The 24,561-nt window shown below is 36.7% G+C and overlaps 1 protein-coding gene across 10 annotated transcripts in view; it reads right to left on the bottom strand.

Annotated features, from left to right (window-relative positions):
- Window positions 1–24,561, bottom strand: part of DOP1A (DOP1 leucine zipper like protein A) — a 114,340-nt gene that overhangs the window by 26,333 nt on the left and 63,446 nt on the right. For 7 of the 10 annotated variants that reach the window (XM_019830895.3, XM_019830898.3, XM_011282483.4 and 4 more), the window contains 12 exons: window positions 21,495–21,609; window positions 21,123–21,152; window positions 20,597–20,830; window positions 14,282–14,903; window positions 13,140–13,414; window positions 11,782–11,934; window positions 9,598–9,698; window positions 8,022–8,281; window positions 4,284–6,273; window positions 3,344–3,455; window positions 3,056–3,238; window positions 1,166–1,291 (listed from right to left, as the gene is read on the bottom strand). In XM_019830895.3, the coding sequence (XP_019686454.2) occupies window positions 1,166–1,291; window positions 3,056–3,238; window positions 3,344–3,455; window positions 4,284–6,273; window positions 8,022–8,281; window positions 9,598–9,698; window positions 11,782–11,934; window positions 13,140–13,414; window positions 14,282–14,903; window positions 20,597–20,830; window positions 21,123–21,152; window positions 21,495–21,609 (4,201 nt within the window). The remainder of the gene's footprint in view (window positions 1–1,165; window positions 1,292–3,055; window positions 3,239–3,343; window positions 3,456–4,283; window positions 6,274–8,021; window positions 8,282–9,597; window positions 9,699–11,781; window positions 11,935–13,139; window positions 13,415–14,281; window positions 14,904–20,596; window positions 20,831–21,122; window positions 21,153–21,494; window positions 21,610–24,561) is intronic. The other 3 variants (XM_019830896.3, XM_045057772.1, XM_045057773.1) reach the window with 2 other exon arrangements.

Here is a 24,561-nt window from a genome sequence, read left to right as displayed (position 1 = left end):
CACCTGGGTAGCTCAGTCAGTTAAGTGTCTGACTTCAGCTCAGGTCATGATCTCACAGTTTCAAGAGTTCGAGCCCCATGTCAGGCTCTGTGCTGTCAGACATGCTCCTGATTCTGTGTGTCCCGCTCTCTCTCTGCCCCTACTCTGCTCATGATCTGTCTCCCAAAAATAAATAAAAACATTTAAAGAAAAAGTACCTAAGATTTCTACTTCCAGAGACCATCTGTAGTTTTACAGGAGCAAGTGGTTCCTTTTTTACAGCAATGTAGACTATCAATTTTCTCTACTAAATCTGTTACCACACAGATCTGTTGTTTTTCATCTTGGAAAATTTTGTTGATACTTCTTATTTTTCTGTGGTCAACTCCCTCAAGTTCTGTCATTGTGGGTTTATGTCTTTTTAAATTCTTTTACTCTCATTTTTGAAAGAAGAGCAGAGAAAAATGCATGTGTTTGATATGCCTTGTTAAACCACAGGTCCTTGGCTGATTGTAAATAGTCCAGGATTTCTGTTCTGTCTAATGTAGTATCTGCTACTGGATCCTCACATGCAAAAAAGTGTCCTAAGTAGCAATGTTCTCTTACTTTTATTCCTTTTGAAACTTCAACATATATGTAATGTGAAATCAGCACAAAAATAACAGATCAGAAACCTTAAACTAGACAAATCATATATCTTATGTGAATGTTAATTATTTAATAGCCTAATATTCTAATGAGCCACTATGCATTTCCAACAAAGAACACTTTTGAGCTTTCAAACTCACAAAGCAACAATTTCACATATACAATCCAGTTAAACCAATATACTAATTACATTTAGAAACAAACTACTTAAGCTATCATGTCTTAATGAAAAACTAGTCAAGATGAAAACTCTCCATATCATTCCTAAATGATAAACATTTAAAAAATACACTGTACTAACTTTTCCCTCTAAAATATAGTTAATATCATACTAATTTCTTTTTTTTACACAAAATGATTATTTTTATACTCAAGGCATTTAGGCAATGCATCATTATCTAAACCTATAGAAAAACTATTGTTTCCACTCCTCATCCCACCCCAGCCCCACTGCCATTAATGGAGACTTGAAAATTGGCATGTACTCACCAAATGCTTATCAAACGAAAATAAAAATATCAAATGGCTGAACATATACCTTAGTCCTGGTGGTCGTTTTGTTTTGTCTTCTTTCATTCCACACAAATGCAATAGCAGCCATAAAATGAACACCATGATTCATTGAAATGGGGCCCAATAATTCAAGGATCTGTTGTCTCAAGTTCTAAAACAATTTAAACAAATGACCAGTGGATTTTAGTTGTTTTTTTTTTTTAAATAATATATAATACTTTCATGTTTTCCTACCTAAATAACAGTAGAGGAAATTTTAATAGTGTTAAGAGATGCAATTATGGTCATTTTAATTGGAAAAGAAAATTTCTATATTTGACACTATATAATGACAACTGCTAATCAGCCAAATCAACAGTCTCTGGAAATAATAGGAAAACACTATATATGAAGTTCAATTACATTTGATGTCGATTCCTTTAAAAAAGAAAAGGGTTTTTTTTAAAGTAAAGTTATACAAAAGAAAAACAAAGTTTAATCTAAACCTAAGTACTTAGATAAAACTTTCTAATGGTGGAAAAGTTTCCACTCTTCTCCTTCCCTCAATTTCAGTTGTGTTCCCATTATTCCCAGATCTAGGGAGTCAGGTCAAGGAGTAAGAACAGGTAACTTGACAAAAGTTGTCAAATTCGACATATTATTATATTATTCAATTGAATAATTGAAGAATATGCCTTGAAATATAATTTTCCTCTAAATATAAAGTAGAAAATTTGGAAAATGCCTGAGTATGAGAAAAAAAAATTTTAAACTCAACCATTAATCACATCATCCTGAGATAATCACTATTACTACATTAATTTCTTTTTCTGTATATAATTTTTCATGTAATTATAAATATAAGATTTGTTCAATTATGTGACATGCTAGTTTCAGTAGTTTTATACATTTTCCATCCACTAAGATTTTTTCAAAACTGCAATTATTAGGGGCCCCTGGGTGGCTCAGTCAGTTGAGCGTCCGACTTCAGCTCAGGTCATGATCTCACAGCTCTTGAGTTTGAGCCCCGCATCGGGCTCTGTGCTGAAAGCTCAGGGCCTGGAGCCTGCTTCAGATTCTGTGTTTCCTCTCTCTGCCCCTCCCTGACTTGTGCTCTCTCTCAAAAAATAAGTAAATACATAAAAAAAAAACTTTAAAAAAAGTGCAATTATTAGTAGCTACATAATGTAACACTAAAAGAGTTAATGTAACCTTTTCCTTATTTACTGTTTAGGATCTTTGTGCCACTAAATAAGGCTATAAAGATATATAAAGATATCTATCTATCCATCTATCTATAATATATCTATCTTTGCCTAATTTTGATTGCCTTAGAACTGATTACTAAAGTAGTTTACTAGGTCAGACTACCAAATTTTTAAAGTTCTCTGTACATATTGGTAAACTGTTTTCCAGGAGGACTTTGCATATTAAAATGTCAACTTTAAAAATCCTCAAGAAAGGGAACAAAATTATAATATGTATGAACGAACCTCAAAAACATTATGTCACATAAAAGAAGCCAGATACAAAAGACTAAATAACATGTGATTTCATTTATAAAAAATGTCCAAAAAAACCAAACCTATATGTAGAGAAAACAGGTTAATGGTTGGTTGGAGTTGGTGATGAAAATAGGGAGTGACTGCAAATGGGCCCTGGAATCTTTTTGTGGTGATGAACATGTTCAAAAATTGTGGTGACAATGTACTAGAAAACTGTCCATGTACTAAGAAAAAAAATCATTGTACTGTATACACTTAAAATGGGTGAAATTTGTGATATATTTCTCAATGAAATAGTTAAAATTATTTGAGAATTAATTAATTTATGCAGCATGCTGCATACAATCTTTTCACGAGATGCTGAATACAATCTTTAGGAAAGTCCTTGAATGTTCTCTTGAGCTCCACAGATGAAGTGTGAATTGTCTAACCTTTGTGGCTCCAAGATTAATAGTGGTGACAGACGCAGAGGCAGCAACAGCCATCTTTTCTGAGGAATCAGCCTGATGCAGGATGCTCCAGAGCAAAGTCACAGAGGACATGATCATGTGAAGGATGGAGAGGATTCCACTGCGGGCTTCAAACAAGTGTTTTTGGTCTACGTTGACCAAAAGCTATTAAAGTCAGGGGAAAAATACATATCACTTACTGAAGTTTATAAGTGGCTACTTACTAGACCTCAGTCTTGAAAAAGGAATCAAATATTTGTGCAGTCTTACTTGGTGATACTGAGTAGTAGGATCCAACAAACAGTAATGAATAATGGCTGTGATCCCTTCTAAAAGAGTAAGAATCATATCTGGTGGAATGATTGATGCCATCCACAGAGGCCTGAAATAAAATGTACTCAGTTGAACACAAGTTCTGTGAAAGACAAATTCATGTTTTAATCAATGGTAAATGTCCAGCATGTGCTAGGCACAGAGTAGGTGCTCAATAAAGATTACATAAATAAATGACTAAGAGCATAAATTAGAAGCTTTTACATCCCAATCTATGGAGTGAGTTGTACTAGAGTTCTTTGGCTAAACAAATTCAATATGAAGCAAATAAATATAGCTAGTAAATCTCTAGCAACTGTGTAACAGCAGGCATATCAGTATTAACTGATAAAGGCAATTTTCTTATATTTTACATGTAATAGCTAAGGTTATATAGGAGATTAAATAAATACTAGTCAATGAAACATTTGACTAATTTCTGACAGACTAATTGAACACGGGGATACAGGTGGAATTCACCACTAAACCATGAAGATCAGAAACAAGAAATAAAATCAGACAGGAAAGCAATTATTTTTAATTTAAAATTAATTTTAGTGTGCAATTAATTTCTACTTAGATAATTTATCATATAAAACTAGGGAAACCCTTTGCTGGGCTTTGTATTATTTTCGCCAGCTCGTTCAAGAACATCTAAATTAATGTTTCTTCCCTTAGGAGAAAAAAGGCCTCTTTAAATCTTCCTCCTCCTTTCCATACTTAATTCTTTTATTGACACTCTTCCTCAGGGTGAGTTTCCTTCTTCGTGAAAGTAATATACTATTTGTAACCTATTGATACCATTAATTTATGTACTCAAATTATAACGGACTTTCTGGATGATTAAGTAGTCCTAATGTGAAAAATGTCCATGATAAAGTTAAAAATCAATGCTTACCTACTATCAGATAATCCTGTTTCGTATTTGTACTGCTGAATTAGATTATCTAAATTTCTGCAAAGCTGTAGTGTCACAGAAACAACCACTCTCTGTAGAACTTTTCCCATGTAAGGCAGAGTAGATGTGATTAAACCAATCCACTGTGGGTGCATCTTACAAGCACAGTGTTGATGCAAAGCTCGTATTACTGCACAGAGGAACATGCCTTGACATGTAATTGGCTGAGCATGCAAATACTGAAGAGAAGTCATAGGCTGATGGGGATTGATGTGTTCCAGGTCAGATACGACGAAATCGAAACCCGTTTCATTCTCTTCGGGGATAGTCATTACCCGGTGTTCTAGAACAATGAGCCTCTGAAGCACTTTAAGAAGCTGTGACTGGAGTGTGCTGCCATTGTCAAATTCATCCTCTGAGAAATTGATAAGGCTGTCTTCTGAGAAACCTTCTTCAACGGCAACCATGTTTTTACCTGCCATTTTCTCACTATGCCATTTCTGTGCACTAAAGATAGATGACAGCAAGCAGTGAAGAATCACTTTCTGAACTTTGCACTTAGATAACATGTCAGAGATAAAACTAGGGAAACCCTTTGCTGAGCTTTCTATTACTTTTGCCAGCTCAGTAAAGAGAAGTGTCAAAATTTCTATGCTCATCATCTGCATGTTTCGATTGCCTATTAAATCTTGTGCAGTGACCTTGACGTGAGTTGGGTAATGGCTTCTCATGTAATATAAGCAGAGGGAAATAAGAATTTCTATGTACATAGAACTCCGGAAGTTATGATTAGAGTCTACTGGAATGTGACTATAAAAGTCTTTGCCCATAACAGAAATCCGGTGTCTGGCCAAGAGATTCTGAAGCAGAGACAACTGAGGGGTATATGCATTATTTACACTAGTGGTTGAAATGGCATTTACAAAAGTAATAGGGTTAGTTTTCAAGATGGCTTTGATGGCAGAAAAAGCATACAGAGTCCTTGATGAATCATACAACTGGAGATACAGAAGCACATGCTGATAGAGTGGGTGGATGTTGAAATGGGGAGATTTCCGTGATCCTGGAGAACCCATATCACTCTCAATTTCAGAAATCTCTCCTTCTCCACAGCTGTACCAGTTCTCTAAATCCAGACCATCGCTGAAGAATACACTGGTTTGTTTGAGTTTTTCATTTGAAGCTTTTTTCTTGTCGTCATCCTTTTTTCTGGCAAGTTTTACTTTAGGTTTTGCTCCCGGTTGTTTACCTGACTCCTTAACAATGGTCTCTTTCTCAGAGACTTTTTCTGATAATTTTTCTTTGAAGCTGAACTGAATACTGCTGTGACTCCTCTGCCTGGATTTAGTTTCTATGGAAGCAACATTAGAGTCCTGGAGAATCTGTGTGGTTCCTGAAATACAAGGTGAGGAACTATTTCTGGAGATTCCATTTGCCACACACTCACGGCCTCCCTCTGCAGACACAGCCAGCAACTGAGAACTGTCGTTACTCAGCAAAGCACTCTGACCCTGCAGAGCAGACTGCTCGTCAGTTTTAAGGGCCTCCTCGCCTGGACCTACATCACTGTGCTCTGGGGGCACAGCTTCCATTTCTAACTGAGATGTCAATGATGTAGATTCTGCTTCGAGGCCACTTACGACTTTACATATCAGGTCAAACACTACCTGCTGAACATCATCATCTGGGGAGCTTGCCCCTGGCACTTGAGAATCTTCTTGGGCGTTCACATTTTCAGGATCTACTTCGTAACTCAAGTTGTCCCCAGCAGAGGACTGTGAACATCCAGAGTCGGAACTCTGAAGTACTTCTATCTGTTGGTCTGGAAGATCAAAATCAGATACAACCATTGGAATTGTCTCACTGCTGGTACTTAGAAGGGAAAGTCTGTCACTCAATGGATTAACAGTGAGACTAAAGTTCTCTATTTCGTCCATAGTGAGTGGCTTTTCACCACTTCCTTTAGATGTAATGAGTTGTACTTGGCTTACTGGCATATGAGAAAAATAGTAAAGAAGGAAAAAGATAAAATACATTAAAATGATTGAAGTGTAGACTGAACTCAAGATTCTTAATCATTAGCTTCATCAACTTATACCTTCCTACGAAAATTACATTTTGTTACTATTTTAGACCCTTTAAGTTAGAAAATTATGTAGATGACTATTAACTAGAATTTAGTAAAGACAACTCAACAATAGGAGGAGTATTATTTAATTGAATTAAATAAAACAACACATTAAAAACAGCTACAATATCAAAATTTGCCCTTACTCCCAAATAAGGTATCTTTTTTTTTTTTTTTACTGCACTTCAAAATTTTATTTTTTCCTCCCTGTGTAATATTTCCCTTAATTATTTTATTTCTAAGAATTCAAATACTTCAGTAGTTGATATGTATATATATACACACATACATATATGTCTATATATACACAGACATATATAAGCTTGATTTCAATAAAATTCAATATTTACAAATTATCAACATTATCAATATTCAACATTTATGAATTATAAGTAAGGCCCTAAATCAAGAGACAATGAGGGTGAGAGAAGGAAAAGACATCATTGTTCTCTCTAGAGTTTGAACTTGGTAGGGGATCACAAATATATTCATCCATTTCTGTACTTTTTGGAGAGCATACAGTGCTGATGGCATTCTTTTAAGAAAGAGCAAAAGGCTTAGTTCCATATGAGTATTACAAAGCAAATGTTATAGAATTCAGGGAAAGCATCATGACCCTACAGGTAAGGAGATCAATCTCGGAGGAAAGGTGAGAATTCAGCAGACAGGCAGGAATGGCAGCGGGTAAAGGGCTAGCAGAAAGAAGTTCAGGCAATAGGCAGGGTAGAACATGCTCTGAGAAGACTCAGGGGAAGCAGTGGAAAGTCAGGCTCTATAGAGGGCTCTGTCCATACTCTGTAGAAACACATTAAAAATGAAATGGGGGCATGACAGTGTAGCTGCAGCTTCATCACACAGCAGCCATGGGACTTTGAGAAAGGCCTGGCCCGCTAAGCATCTCTACCTGCTCAGTAAGATGACCTTTTTATTACTGACCTCACAGGATTATTTGTCAAGATATGAATGGGTTTTGTGAGAATCTTTTGTCCCTAAAGTATAATAAGCTAATCTAAGGACCCATTATCACCGTATTGTAGATGTCCTCACTCGACAATTTGTAAAATGTGGACTTCCAAGTAATAATAGTGAACATCTAACTAACACTTATGATAGGCCAGTCTGCCCTAAACATTTGTAGGCATTTGTTTGCAGTCACAAACAGGACTACATGTTATGTTCACAGTGAAGCCTGGAAAGGTGGGTACTACTATTCCCATTTCACAGATGAGGAAAATGACTCATGAAATACAAATGGGCATTACAAGCTTTTTATATATTCTCAGTGAAGTATCTCTAGAACCTTGCAAAACCAAAATTGCTCATTAAACTCTAAAGGTATTTCCATCAAAATTGAAGACTGTCTCTGAAAGCTGTGCTGACTCCTTCCTTGAAAGAGTCAACTGATAAGAGAAATCCAAGCCCTCTAAGATGACCATTGATAAAGTACATTCTGGCATGGGCCCATGTGAGCACTGCCAGTACACATGGATGGGAGAAAGTAAGTCCATGGAGAAAACCTCACTGTTGCCAATCACTATCGTGTTCACTTCTCATTTCATTTTAATAACTTAATTCTAAATAAAGCTGTTCTACTTCCATGTGATATTCACCATTGCTGCAGGCAAAATTTTGCATGAAATGCTTGTCACTCTCTTCTCCGGGATAATAGGGAGCCTTATTCCAATAGCGTTCTGCTTGTACACGCTGCACTGAAACCCTCTGAGTTTTGGGATGAAGCAGGAGCAATAGCAATGGTTCCAAAACTCTTGCAATATCATGTCTTTGTAGCACTTGGTTCAGCCAGGCTTGTCCCACAGAGCTGGTAGAACCATCGAGACTGTTAAGGCTATCTAACATGATGAACAGTGACCTACAATAAACACCAATAATTAAAACAAAGAACAAAACATCTACTTTAATTGTCACACTCTAGTTTTTCTTAAACCAACACTACTGTAAGTTTTATTTTTAATTAACTTTTTAAAAGTAATCATACTTCAGAAAAACTTTTGACCATATCATTTTAATAATCTTAATCCCTACAGTCTCAGTAGATATGAAAAAGGAGAAAATTGTCTTTTCCCTTTTCTTATATACTTGTGTTTTAATTTCCCAAGCATACATTACTTTTATAAGATAAGTATTAATGAACAAGGGAGAAAAAAAACTTAGTTTTGTTTCACCAATGTACTCCTGCTCATATCACCAAATACTGAACTCTGTGCAAGTTAACACTACTTCATGCTCTTCTGTGCCCAATCTCTTTATGAGGCAAACCTGTGTGCTTAACTCAAAGAAAGAACTTCTGTGAAAGTTATGGAGGTGTGGCTTGGAATCTGAAAACCTGAGATTCAAATCTGGGCTATCAGCTCTACATCATGTGTGGTCTTGGGCAAGCCACTTATTTCTCTGGTCCTTCAGTGCCTCACTTGGATGATGAGAAAAGGCACTCACCAAATGAGAGATGGTATTTGTAAAGTACCTAGGCCAAGGGCATAGTTCATTGTACTAGTTCAATACCAAATCATTTAAAAATGGTGATGTTGAAAAAGTAATGTCTGAATAATGTCCAGTAAAGCACATATCTGATCCTGGGCTGGGCTTTAAGCAGAGTCAGATCTGTGGCCTCCTCTATGGTGGTGAGACTGCTATCCTGGGCCAGTATCTCAGTCTACCTATACATAGCATCTCCTTGGAAGTTAAGGCAAACCTCATATTTGGGGGATGAGTCACCTCGAGTGGTGCAGACAAGTAGCAAAACTACTCTCAGGCAGCTGCAGGTTCTCTGAATCCATGGAAGGGGTGTATATTTTAGCTTTAGACTTATGATGTCCAGTTCAGGCAGAAGACTGAAAATAACTGTTAGAGAAACAGTTACATCATCTACTGTTTATGTTGAAATTTCTCTGTGAATACAGACCCATTGCTGTATCCCTGATACCTAGAATGCTGCCTGGCACATAGCAGGGGTCTTGTTGAATAGTCATCCAGTAAAAGAAAGGGGATCTGGGTGCTTCAAAGCCATGCATTTTAATATAGCTTAGATTTTTTTAAAAATAATTTATAAGTTCTCTTTATAATATCTGTAAATTACTATCTTGCACCCCTGCCAAATTAGGCAGAGGATTCAAGAAAAGAGACACCGAAATACCTGACTGTAAAATCCGAGTATCAAATGTAACCAACCTGTCAAAAGAACGTGCAAAAGATGATGACTTATTTATATGGAGATCCCTTGTCAGATGCCAAAGAACTGCAAACTTTGCATGTGCTTCCATCCTTATTTTCTGAGGAGGAATATGGGAGATTAAATTATTTTTTTCTCCCTTGAAGATATTAAGCGATTTTATCAAAATCAAAATAGCAATAAGAGACAGTATTAGGTTTGATGTTCACAGTACTCAACACACCACAAAATAAAACTATTTTTATGAAAGTAGAAATGTAAAAAAAAAAAAAAAAAAACTTAGAAATATTAAACCTAAAAAGTCATCTCACACTACCTCAGAAATCGTTATTATTTAGTTTAGACTAGGTAACCAGTTTTCTAGATTATTATGTAACGGGGATGGAAAGAGCTAATAATGTGCATATTATAATATCTTCAGTCTCGGAAGCATTTTTCCCTTTTTTAATAAAAATACTTAGTAGTCAACATTTATTTTATTATACCCTACAATTTACTTTTGTTCCTAGAAATTATATATTATCTCAAATGAATTGATCACTACTTATAAAGCTGGGTTATTAGATTCAAAAATTTAGACACCTAAAAAATTACTTCTATAAGAAAAACATCATTTTGAGATTATGTGGAAAATGTTAAGTGTTATGGTAACAATGGACAGAATAATGGAAAAATAAATGATTTAGAAAGACCAGCACTTGGTGTTAGATAATGAACATAAATGAACATAAATCAGGTAGAAACTGTGAAGTTATCAAGCTTTTCATAGTGTTCCTGTAGCATCTGTAGAATTCAAGTAAAAGCCCTCCAAAATCAGGGACTGTAACGGTCTCAATTGTTTGTGATCACTTTGAGGGGAGCTTCCTTTTTTTCTATGGGTGTAATACATGCTTTTCCTATGAAGCCCATGTTTATACATCAACATATTAAAAAGTAATAGTATCTTAATTTTTTTTTTCATGGATGTATAATACCTTTATTCAGAAGTTAGTATTCCTTTAGAAATGTTACACAATAGGTATATAATTTGTCCTAGATTTACACTTAATGTAAACAAATTAAATGCAAGTCTTTATTAAACATTTTATTCCTAAAAATTTTTGAGAAAATGTGTTGAAGCAGAAATAGAATTTTAACATTTTTCTTGCAATAAACTTTCATGCCTCTCGTTTTCTCCTTCATTTGCCACTTCCTTGCTGGACAAAAGCTTCATTTACTTAACACTATGCCTTTCTGAATGACTCAAACTCACTTGCATTTAGAGTTCTTAAAAATTAGGGTGATACACCTCTAAAAGCTGTTCAATAAAATCTTTGATTTATGTTACAGAGAAGGCATGGGAAGATCACACACTTCATTAAACTTTCCCAAAGAGATCAACCAGATTGAAAGTTCCAGCTTCTCAGGCATACCAATGACTCTATCACCTTTACTCTCACTGACTTATCGACCATTTCATGTACATTGGGATACAAAATCCTTATTTTGGATACTATAATACAAATAATATAATCTCATATATTAGCATTCTATGGTTTATAAATGTAACTTCACATATACATCATTTCACATACATCAGTTAATGTATGCACAGTTCCAAAACCAAGGCTACTGCTTCCTCTTTAAATGGTCTAAGAACTTGGACCAGCAACAACTTTAATCATCACTGCCTACAGATGGTGTCCTGAACCAAGAAATAAACCTAGTATTTGATTTTGGGTTACTAGATTTTTCATATTACTGATGCTTTTGCAAAGAACTTTCTTCTAAAGGACAGAATGGGGTGCCTATGTGGCTCAGTAGGATGAGCATGTAACTAGTGATTTCTGCTCAGGTAATGACTCAGGGTTGTGGGACCGAGCCCCACATTGGGCTCTATACTGGGCATGGAGCCTGCTTAAGATTCTCTCTCTCCCTCTGTCCCACCCCACTTGGGTGTGTGCACTCTCTCTCAAAAAAATAAAATAAAAAGAAATAAGATAAGAAAAAATTAAATTAAATAAATAAAAAGAACAGAACAAATTTGTTTTAAATATATGAAGACCATATACTCTACGAATGAATTTACACAATCTCTAATCAGATACTAGCTACAATAATTTTCCTACAGTTTCTTTAATTTACCTTTTGGTATAATGGGAGTCGGGTAGGTGGGGGTGGGTCAAGATGAAAAAAGAATTTACCTTATCTTTATGGGTTAACTGCTGACTTATAACATCCTCACAGATGCTAGAAGAAGGAACCAAGTTATGTAGTTGATAAAACAGTTCCACACTTTTCTGATGGTGCTGAGGTGTCCTATCTCCCAGCTGATCCCACAATGTTAAAGCTACATGCTACAGAAAAAGATTGTCAAAGTGACAGTGTTACCAAACCACACATTAAAACTTATTTAATAAGCATTTCCTGTTAGGTACAAACAAGCCTCTGAATGCCATTGAAGGTCTTCAATGTTCCTTATGCTACAAGGATGAGACTTAAAAGTATAGCTTTCCATGTGCTCACTTTTTGGGCATCGAGGTCGTTAGAACCTCTTATGATAGACCTTTAATGATTATTTTTATTCTTTTAAGATCCCTCCCTAATGATACTTATTTTAAACATTAAACATGGAAGAATTTTCTGCAGGGCCCAGAGAAGACCCCACTTCACTATTTTAGTGACACTTAGTAAAGTGCTGCCAGAATACATTATCCTTAAGAGGATACAAATCTCACATTGAATACAATATTTATGGTTATATGTTACAAAGTAAAATATAATTTACAGTTCAAATATCCAAATTACTTAAGCTTATATAAAATAGGTTGTATGTATTTTAGAGCTACATGTGTTAACAAAGCACTTGATGATCTATGACAGCATTAATAAAAACGTAACCATTTTCAGGGTTTACTGTCATACCGTTGTTACAGAAACCAACTTTAGCAGAAAGAACTATCTGGTGGGGCACAATGACTTGAATTGAGATAAAATTAAAGCAAATTTTTTTATATATAAAGCATCTACCTGCCTAAGATGTAATACAATCCAATATACTTAATATTCTTTCTATGTAGAGGGTATCATCTATATGCTGTGATAAAAATCAAAAACTGTACATTTTTTTTTCTCTGAATGGCATCATATACCACAGATGGTAATCAAACAATACAGAGTCAGAAAAATTTTTCCTGGGAGTTTTAGAGAGCTGAGATTATACTCTACGAAAAGCAAAAGTGTCATAAGCACGTCATGTCGAAATAAGTTTTATTGTATAAATGGACTTTACCTCTTTTTTAGCTGAAATTACTCCTGCTGTGGCTTTGGAGCCTTAATACTTGCCTTCCCTAACCTCATCCTCATCTCCTCTCATCCTTTTTCCCTCTAGCAAAACTGGGGACAAGATTGGCAAAGCAGTACAGATGAAGTGTGGTATCTTTTTCTAGACATTGTAATATTAACAGGTATTCAACGAAGCCTGATTATCATCTTTCAGATCTCTGGTAAGCAATCTAAGTCAAGTACCACCTTAGTCATGCATGTATTCCCCAGAATTTACCTTGAAAAATTCAGTCTTCTCAGCAATGTATCTCAGATTGCCTGGAGTGAGGGGAGGTCTAATAACTACCGCCACTCTTCCCTGGTTTGGACTTAAGGGCTGTGCAGGCTCCACACTGTTGATGTTCTCCCCAGTGACCATGGCCACAGACTGAGTCAGTCCCACCAGGTCCATGACTAATGAAATAGCAACACTCTGCACACTGAAATCGCTTGCTTGGCTGCAAGCGTTCATCAGGGTCTGGAGCCACAGCGGAGGCTGCACGTGCTCCCAGTCTGAAACAAAAGATGGAAGATGGAGTTCATCACACTAAACCTTTCACACATACACCAACGTCCAGGTACATTTCAAAACAAAGCACCTCTTCTCAACACCTTTAGGCCTTGATCTGTTAGTAAAACCAAGGTTTCTCACCTAGACTGGAGCTTTAAGAAAATAAAGCAGCAACAAGAATCCCATAAACTTTTTTAGTATGTAATTTTCTTATGCCACATAATACAATGTATTCTCCTGTCCTAAAAAACAGTATATTAATCAACAGATATTATGTAGTACTCACTCACTGCATTCTGTGTGCATATATAAAAATTTAAATAATGGTAAACACTTATGATATTAGTCTTAATAAAGGAAACCAATGGATCTAAATGATATGTTACTTTTCTCCAGAGAAAGAAGTTAATTTCCTTCTTACCTTCAACTCACTTGTAAGTACACTGTGAAGGACATCAAAATCACAAAATTTTCCAATATGCCAACATGCATTATCTCCCCATAAAGACAATATTTCATTAAAAATACTAGGGGTGCCTAAAAAAATTAGGGGTGGTACAGTCAAGTCAAGCATCTGAATTCAGCTTAGGTCATGATCTCAGAGTTCGTGAGTTCAAGCCCTGCATTGGGCACTGCACCTATCATGCAGAGCATGCCTGGGATTCTCTCTCTCTCTCTGTCCCTCGCCTACTTTTGTGCTCTCTCAAAATAATAAATAATTTTTAAAAATCTACAAATTAAAATAACACTTTAAAAAATTAACTGGCTAAAAAAAAATCTTAGTTTTAATTGAGTGCTTTAAAAAAAAAGTAAATAAAAAGCATGCTATAAAAAAGATTCAAATATAAATAAAACCAAGATGACCTTACCAGTCTCAGACTTCTCAGAATGTAGGTCTGAAGTATGGTTCCCCTCAGCAATGTAAACTGGGAAACTGGAGCACTCCAGGAAGAGCTGGCAGGCAGAAAGGAAGGCGGAAAGGTATTCTTTTGAAGTTTTCTGTTTACTTATGTTTCTCTCCTTTACATCTCCATGGGAATCCCTATCCCATTTTGAAGTCTCTTCTTGCTCTCTACTGAGATCCCCTGAATGCTCTGTAGCCAAAGCCTGAGAAAAAGAGTTGCCCTGAATGATGTAGAGGTTGATAAGTCTAGTGAGAAACTGCTGGACATACTCCAAGCAACATTGCATTGCAGTTTTTTGGGCTGTCTTCCCACTTCGGGGTGCTGTCCCCTGGGTGACTATGGAAGGGGCCTGGATGATGGTTTCTTCAGATCCTACGGTGGAGGCCGTTTCGGTCTCAGAGGATGTGCTACCGATGGGAATGGCAGCTGTCCCCTGCCCCTCACTCAGGTCTCTGTCGATATCATCACTTCGGTCTGCTTGATACTGTATAAACTCAGTAAATCCACTCTCTGATGATCGACTGCTTGGTGGGTTTTCTCCATCTTCAAATACTTCAGTAGGATTTTCAAGAGACACTGATGATACCTGGTAGTGATTAAAAACAGCAAAGGCTAAGTGATTAAATGCATATATTAGAAATCAAAAATTAGAAATGGCCACATTGAGAGAAGTCAGTTTAGATTACATGATTCAAAACTTAATCTACACGTTCGGCTGAATCTTAGAGCAGTTTCTACAACTGATTCATATTTCTATGATAATCAATAGGGAATACTGGTACAGTTCTAATGAATATATTAAAATAAACTCGGGGCACCAGGGTGGCTCAGTCAGTTAAGCATCTGACTTCAGCTGAGGTCACTATCTCATGGTTCATGAGTTTGGGCCCCTCATCTGCGCTGACAATGCAGAGCCTGCTTCAGATCCTCTGTCTCCCTCTCTCTCTGACCCTCCCCTGCTTGTGCTCTCTCTCTCAAAAATAAAATTAAAACATTAAAAATAAACTCATTCATTAAGAATTATTTGCTGTATGCAAAGATTTGGTTTTTGAAGGCAAAATATGCATATAGCACAAATCTCTAACATCTATATCCCTATTTTCAAACAACTGACAATTTATTCAATCTGCTTCACGAAATCACTTTCCTAATGTCTAAATGAGGCAAGGAATGAGACATTTTAAAAACTAGAAATAAATTCTAACAGGTCATCTGTTCAATAATCATGAATGTGAAATTTCTATGTGAAATGTGTAAAATGCTATTTAAATGGTTACCATTAATCTTACATTCTTTTAACAGTTACTGAACCTATGTTACATGGCAGACACTGTATTGTGTACCAGGAACAAAAAGATAGTTTGTAATCTAAGGGAGAAGACAATAAGTTATAATATAAACAAAAATGGACCAGGTACTGGAATAGAGCTGGAATGAATCATCCCCTTCCTACAAAGACTGGATAAGTACAATCATCAAACATATTTTTGGGTTTAGTTTAAGGAAACAAAAGTTGTACACATCATGAATTGCTTGGGGACTTTGCCAGAGCATAATGTGAACTTGAATGAGATTACTTTTTAGTGACTAAAAAGGGATATTATTGAAGATTACAGAAGATACAAACTAATTGTTCTGCTGCTACAAAGCTGGGCCTCACCCACTGTTGCTTGCTTCAGTAAATGACATCACCATTCATCAAATCAGAAGACGGAAATCTAGGGGTGATCCCTGGGATCTTCTCCATCTTTCCTTGGCACTTCCCCTACATCCACTTCAGAATAGTGGTTAAGAGTACTGGCCATGAAAAAAAACAAAACAAAACAAAACAAAACAAAACAAAACAAAAAAAAGAGTACTGGCCATGAGTCAACTAAGGTTCAGCCACTTACTAGCTTGGCAAGTTATTTAACCTCTCTAAAACCTCAGTTTCCTGATAAGTATAATGGAGATAACAATAGTTCCTACATTTTACAGTTGCTATGAGAATTAAGTAAAACAGTATATCTAAAGCACGTGGTTTAGTACCTGCCAGTTTGATTGTTTTTTAACGTTTATTTATTTTTGAGACAGAGACAGAGCATGAATGGGGGAGGGTCAGAGAGAGGGAGACACAGAATCTGAAGCAGGCTCCAGGCTCTGAGCTGTCAGCACAGAGCTCGACGCGGGGCTCGAACTCATGGACCGCGAGATCATGACCTGAGCCAAAGTCGGCCGTTCAACCGACTGAGCCACCCAGGCGCCCCTAGTAGCTGCCAGTTTGTAAATAAACATTCAAAAAATGTTTGTGATCACTTATTACCCTTACGAAACTATTACTAGGTCTGATTTTTTTTTTTTTAATTTATTTTGAGAGAGAGAGAAAGAGAGCGCACATGCACACAGGTGAGCAGGGAGGGGCGGAGAAAGAATCTTAAGCAGTCTCCAAGCCTAGTGAGGAGCCTGATGTGGGGCTTGATCTCACGAACTGTGAGACCATGACCTGAGCCGAAATCAAGAGTAGGATGCTTAACTGCTTAACCGACTGAGCCACCCAGGCACCCTGAATTTTTCTCTTAAATGTCTGGCTAATCCATCCATTCCTGTGTGTTCACTCCCGCATCTTGTCAGCACATTACCACCACCTCTCACCTGCACTACTGCAGGTCTCCCCACATCCACTTTGTTTCTGAGATCCATGCTCCATACTGCAAAGTAATTTATCTCTTACAGAAGTCTTATTATGTTGCTTGCTTCTACCCTTCAGTGTCTTCCCACTGCTCCTAAGATAAAGAATAAAAGCCCCGCTAGAGTGAAAAGGCTCTGCATTACCTGGTCCCTGCCTACCTGAAGACTTATCTCTCCCTCACTGTGTGCACAGTGTTCCTTTCTGCCCAAGAGCCTTGGGGAATGTTTCTTCCTCTCCCAAGCGCTCTCTCCTTTCTACCTCATTCCACCCCAGTTTCTCTAGGGCTTTACTCAAACAACCCTTCCTCAAGAAAGCCTTTTAGGCCCACAGTCTAGGTCACATCACTGCATGTTCCACATTCCTACCACTCTATATTCTCCTTCATTTATTTATCATGACTGTAATTAAGTGTGCAATTATTTGTTTAATATGTGTCTCCCAACTAGCAAAAACGGGTCAGGAAGGCAGGGACTGTGCCAACTTCACCACTGGATCACTGGCTATGCAGAGTGCATGCTGGATAAAGAGAGGCTGTTTTCTCTATTTCAAAGCTAAGAACACTGAGGGCTCAGGGAAGTTAAAAACAAAACTTGCCCAAGGTTATACAGCAAATAAGGTTAAAAGTTATTAGGAAAGCTTAGCTTAGGTGATTCTAAACTTCATGATATTTTTTTCATAGCTTATCACTATTATGAGAACTTTTCATATTATAATGACAAAGTTTACAGGCAGGTATCAGAACTGAACTGTCAACCTTTAACAACCATCTAAAACCTTGTACTAATACATTTTTAAAAAGAAGTCCTATTTAAATGATAAAATTGTCATTAGCTTATTGCTATTTCTGTATTGATCTTTTTCACATAAGGATCGTACAACAACGGACATTTATTAATAGAATTTAAGCTACAAATTCAGTTAAACTTATATACATTTATAATATTTAGGGGCGCCTGGGTGGCGCAGTCGGTTAAGCGTCCGACTTCAGCCAGGTCACGATCTCGCGGTCCGTGAGTTCGAGCCCCGCGTCGGGCTCTGGGCTGATGGCTCAGAGCCTGGAGCCTGTTTCCGATTCTGTGTCTCCCTCTCTCTCTGCCCCTCCCCCGTTCATGCTCTGTCTCTCTCTGTCCCAAAAATAAATAAAAAACGTTGAAAAAAAAATTTTATATTTAGTAGCATGGTCTATATCATATAACTATGCTTCAGATTATTTTATAGTAAAATGTCTTTCTGAAGAGAGAAAGACATGACATATTTTGGACATAGAGGTATAGAGATCCAATACACTGATCTTACAAAAGTGTACTAAGTGCACGGAGACAAAAATAGATTCATTTTTAATGAATTATTGTTTCACTTACACTTTAAATAAAAAGAAATAAAGAAAATACCCTCAGCTTTCAAATATGATAAATTTTAGACACTTTAGTGAAGATAATAACCATTGTGCTTCCGTAAAAAATAGGAAAGAACATATATGGCCCGAGAATATAGAAGAGAACCAAAGAGAGAGGGAAAAGCATACTCCCAGGTTAACATACCATTACGTTAAAAAAAAAAAAAAAAAAAAAAAAAAAAGTACGAGCCCTGGGTGAGCTCTGCTTCTCTCCCCCTCTGTGCCCCTTGCTCACTTGTGCCCTCTCTCTCTCCCTCAAAACAAAACAAAAACAAAAACAAAAGTATATTATTTGTCCTTTATTTAATATGAATGGATATTCCTATTTACCTTAACCTGTAACCATCAATAAGTGCCTCCACTTGTTTTCGACATAGTTAATATTCACATATTTGAATATGCTATCAAGAGAATGCGAAGGTCCTCCTTTACTTGAATGAATTTCATTCAACAACAACAAAAAATCCTAGAAGTATATATTAAAGAAAACTAGCAGAACAAAATGAATTTTCCTACAACAGAATCAATATATATCACATATAAATAACAAGCAGATAGGAAGAAAAGTAAGAGATTGGTTTTAGTTTATGCCTGATAATTCTGGGATATATTTAAATTGATCACGGGTCAGTCACATTCATTTCATACATGAAGAGCAAAATATTTAAAAAGTCCAACAAAAACGTTTTAGGGTTAATACTTGATGGGAAAGGTTGTATTAGACTATCCTGATGATAAAACGTTTTGCCTGGCTGGGGGGGGGGGGGAAGCAACTAGAAAAAAAAAGTAAGGGCAACAATACAAACCCAGGATTTAGGTAATGAACTCAAAATACTAGAAAATTTTAAATCCTTGTTTTAACATAGTACCACAATGGCTAAATTCAATGGAATTATATAGGTGTTTTTTTCCATAAGTGTATCACAGGTATTTTAAGTATGCTGCTTGGCCAGACATTAAAATTACTCTAATTTTATTCAACATCATAAAGCATTAAAAATCTGGAAGACTGAGGAGAGTAAAAAAGATTCTGGATTTCAAGAAAAGCACATCAAATTAGTATATATATGAAAAGGACCACTAAAGTTTAGATTATAAACCTGCTGTCCAGTATGGCAGCTATAGCTACTAGTCACATGTGGCTACTGAGCTCTTGTATTATGGCTGATCTGAACAGATGAACTAAATTTTTCAATTAATTTGAAATTCAGAAAGTAATACCTAATTTAGTTATGATAAAACTTTTAAATATGTTTAGGACAATTTGGATATGTAAATCTAATTTTTCAAATATAAACTTTATAAAAAATATACATCAAGTATTTCTGATAAAATTTTAATTTTCAATGCTGTTAAGTATAAAATACACACTGGAATTTTGAAGACTTAGTACAAAAAAGAATGTAAAATATCTCACCTTTTAAATATTACATCAATTTTGTGTTGGTTATAGGGTTAAAGTGATTATTATCTATATTGGGCTAAATAAAATATAATTAAAATATTTTCACCTGTTTCTATTTTTTTTTTTTAATTTTTTTTTCAACGTTTTTTATTTATTTTTGGGACAGAGAGAGACAGAGCATGAACGGGGGAGGGGCAGAGAGAGAGGGAGACACAGAATCGGAAACAGGCTCCAGGCTCCGAGCCATCAGCCCAGAGCCTGACGCGGGGCTCGAACTCACGGACCGCGAGATCGTGACCTGGCTGAAGTCGGACGCCCAACCGACTGCGCCACCCAGGCGCCCCAACTGTTTCTATTTTTTAATGTGGCTACTGGAAAATTAAAAATTACGTATGCTACTTGCATTATACTTCCAGTGGAGAGCTGATAAAGACCGTTAAAATTGTCAAAAGCCTACAAGACTGTCTACTGCCACAACATTTAGGTCTAGAAAATATTCACTAATATTAAAAAAAAAAATTTTTTTTAATTTTATTTATTTTGAGAGACAGAGAGTGCAGAGGAGGGGCAGAGAGAGGGGGAGAGAGAGAATACCAGGCAGGCTCCGTGTTGTTAGCACAGAGTCCGATGTAGGGCTCAAAGTCACGAATGATGTGATCATGACCTGAGCCAAAACCAAGCGTTGGGCGCTTAACAGACTGAGCCACCCTGGTGCCCCATCATTCGCTAATATTTAAATGAGTATGTATAAACTATTCTGCTCTGAAGAAATGTAATTGGTCTAGTAACAAAAATAACAGCAAACATTACCTTTTTGTCTTCCCATTCTTTGACTGAGTTGTTCTGCCCACTTGAAAACTGCAACACACCTCCAGTGCTGGCAGACAAGAGTGGAGGTTGCACCTTGCTAAGGATCTTTGAGCAGAGCCTGAGTGAATCTGTGAGTTCAGACAAGTGTAATGTCTGGAGATGGCTTGTCAGGGCAGAAATCATCCTGAGGAGCAACTGGGGCAAGTGTTCAGTCTGGATTTCAATATAAGTCTCCTGAAGATGAAAGCAAAATGACAAAAATTTATATACTGTATAACCCTATTTATTTTTAATCTATACAACACAAATAATTTTACTCGTCTGTAATATTATATAGGTATCATGCACTTAATTAATATGGTATGGTCATTTTATCACTGATTTACAAAATTTCTATTCCCAAATTCTCAATTTATGTACCTCAAGGTATATATTATAAAATCCCAGTTTTATCTAATTTACCAAAATAATAATACAAAAAATGTGAATGCAACCAGTTAAAGACAAAATAGGCTGAATGTCATACCTGACACAACACCCTCATACTTCTAGTAGGCTTCAAAATGAGAAAGCAAAGATTTGAGGAGAGAAAAGGAGAAAAGGTTTCCAACAGTCTTCAGTGAGCACAAATGCAGTATTAGACCACTATACACTAAACATTTAAGACCACAATAACAAGCAATTATGACGTATATTCCACATATCACATAAAACTTATATATGTCCGAGGAAAAACATTTGGAAAAGTTTAAGAAAAAAAAAAGCTATGCCAAAAGGAAAAGTAATCAATTTAACTTTAAAGATGAAATTTATTTAAGGATGAGGTCTCCAACATGAAAATATGTGAACTATGTTATTACATTCCTCAATACTTTTTTTTTTACCAAGGTCGTCTTACCAAAGAAACTATATCCAACAAAAAATCCACCAGTAAGCAGAAATTGGTCAGCTGTAACTCAGATGACTCACTACTATCTCCAGGCCCAATCTGAAGTCTGGCATGCAGTGTCCTCCTAAAAGGACAAAATTCACTTTATCAAGTATACTATTAGGTGATATGAATATTCATATCATACATACCTCACTTTCTTTTTTAATGAGAGTCAACACTGGGGCATACACACAGTGATGTTCCTGTGAACATTCCTTTCCCACAGGACACTACTGCACCTCTAAACGAAAATTTTCCAAAGCAAGATTCCTCGGCTTACACTCTCCCTGGAACTCCCATCCTGCAGTTCCAAGTGTTCTGGATGGATCTTTTTTGGACTTCCCACTGCTCCCTCTACACATAATATCTCCTAGTTAAAGTGGATTATTTGTGATTTGATTTATAACCTCAGGGTCTCTTTATACCAACTTTTACTCCTGATGTGCCACCCTCCCTCGACCCCAGTCTCCCAAATCCAGAATGCATCTATCCTTCAAGGTTTGAGATCAAATGTTACCTCCTCTAGGAAGCCTCTTCTGATCTAAGTTGTAAAGATCATTCCTCCAACATTCACTTTAAATATTAGTTCTATACGATCATACGTTGCCCTACACTCTAAAGACAAAGACTATGACAGAGTCCCTAACCAGCAAGAAATATAAGCAAACAGACAAATAAGTGTAACAGTGTAGGATGAACTGATTCTGATGGGAGATTTGAAGGAGTCATGGAAGGCTTCGGAAAGGTGGGGTCACCTCTCTATAGGACCTCCCAGATGGGCTAGGGGGAAGAATATTTTCAAAGAAATAGCACAAGTGAAGGCTCAGCAGCATGAGTAAAGGCTCAGTCAATATGTGTTCAGGGAATAGTACAGATGGGTAAAGAAGGGTGGATGAGTGTGAATGAAGGTGGAAACTCAGGTCAGGGCTATGTAGCAAAAACACGTTCGTAATTCCTCAACACCCTACCACATTGTAATCTATGAAGGTATCTGTAACTTTAATACTAGAAATAATATGTCCGTGTTTTACTTGTTCCCGCTAGAAGGTCTTTGAAGACAGGGACTGTGTATATACCTAGGTGCTCATTATCTATTGAATAAGTAAGCAAACAATTTTCTAAATCATTAAAGGGATTAATGTTTTATATTTTTAAGACTTCTAAATCTGAGATCATATATCCTTACTTTTTAAAACATTTTTAATTTTCTTTTTATATTTTTTAAAATTTACATCCAAATTAGTTAGCATATAGTGAAACAATGATTTCAGGAGTAGATTCCTTAATGCCCCTTACCCATTTAGCCCATCCCCCCTCCCACAACCCCTCTAGTAACCCTCAATTTGTTCTCCATATTTATGAGTCTTTTCTGTTTTGTCCCCTTCTGTTTTTGTATTCTTTTTGTTTCCCTTCCCTTATTTTCATCTGTTTTGTCTCTTAAAGTCCTCATATGAGTGAAGTCATAGGATTTTTGTTTTTCTCTGACTAATTTCACTTAGCATAATACCCTCCAGTTCCATCCACGTCATTGCAAATGACAAGATTTCATTCTTTTTGATTGCTGAGGAATACTCCATTGTATATATATACCACATCTTCTTTATCCATTCATCTATTGATGGACATTTGGGCTCTTTCCATACTTTGGCTATTGTTGATAGTGCTGCTGTAAACATAGGGGTGCATGTGTCCCTTCGAAACAGCACACCTGTACCTGTGGATAAATGCCTAGTAGTGCAATTGCCAGGGTTGTAGGGTAGTTCTGTTTTTAGTTTTTTGAGGAACCTCCATACTTTTTTTCCAGAGTGGCTGCACCAGCTTGCATTCCCACCAACAGTGCAAAAGAGATCCTCTTTCACTGCATCCTCACCAACATCTGTTGCCTGAGTTGTTAATATTAGCCATTCTTTTTTTTTTTTAATTTTTTTTTTAACGTTTATTTATTTTTGAGACAGAGAGAGACAGAGCATGAACAGGGGAAGGTCAGAGAGAGAGAGACACAGAATCTGAAACAGGCTCCAGGCTCTGAGCTGTCAGCACAGAGCCCGACGCGGGGCTCGAACTCATGGACTGCGAGATCATGACCTGAGCCGAAGTCGGACGCTCAACCGACCGAGCCACCCAGGCGCCCCAATATTAGCCATTCTGACAGGTGTAAGGTGGTATCTCATGGTGGTTTTGATTTGTATTTCCCTGATGATGAGTGATGTTGAGTGATGTTGAGAATTTTTTCATTCTTCACGTGTCCTTGGAGAAGTGTCTATTCATGTCTTTTGCCTATTTCTTCAGTGGATTATTTGTTTTTTGGGTGTTGAGTCTGTTAAGTTCTTTATAGGTTTTGGAGACTAACCCTTTATCTGATACGTCATTTGCAAATATCTTCTCCCATTCTGTTAAATTTTTTTTAAACATTTATTTATTTTTGAGAGACAGAGAAAAAACAGAGTGTGAGCCAGGGAGGGGCAGAGAGAGAGGAAGACACAGAATCCAAAGCAGGCTCCAGGCTCTCAGCTGTCAGCACAGAAGCCGATGCAGGGTTCGAGCTCATGAACTGCGAGATCATGACCTGAGCTGAAGTTAGACGCTCAACCAACTGAGCCACCCAGGCGCCCTGCTTACTTTCTGACTATATGCTCCCAAGGCTTGAGGGGTTTATCCGGTTCTGAGAGGATCTGGTGTAGAATACAGAGATTCAACTCAGGTTCACCAGTATTTTAGGGTTTTCAATCTTTATGTCGTAAGAGGTAGAGGGTTTTTATCACTCACCAGTGACAATATGGGCTGGTTCTATGATTTTAAAAAAACACAAGAATGACCAAGGAAGTTTTTGTTATTAAAAATGGGAACGATTTTGGTGAAGTGTGCTGAATCAGAAGCCACAAATTTGGTATTTTCTCTACAACAAAGAAAAACTGGATTACTATAGATTGAAGAGGGAAAATCTTTCATCTATGCTGGTGACTAACTCGTTTTCTGAACTCCTTTTCAATTCTAAGCTTATATGATCAGGGATTCTATATTCTAGAGTGACATG

Source organism: Felis catus, chromosome B2, assembly GCF_018350175.1.
Source record: "Felis catus isolate Fca126 chromosome B2, F.catus_Fca126_mat1.0, whole genome shotgun sequence".
Classification (NCBI taxonomy): Eukaryota; Metazoa; Chordata; class Mammalia; order Carnivora; family Felidae; genus Felis; species Felis catus.
Note: the sequence above shows the minus strand (reverse complement) of the source record. Positions and strands in the feature narration are given on the sequence as shown.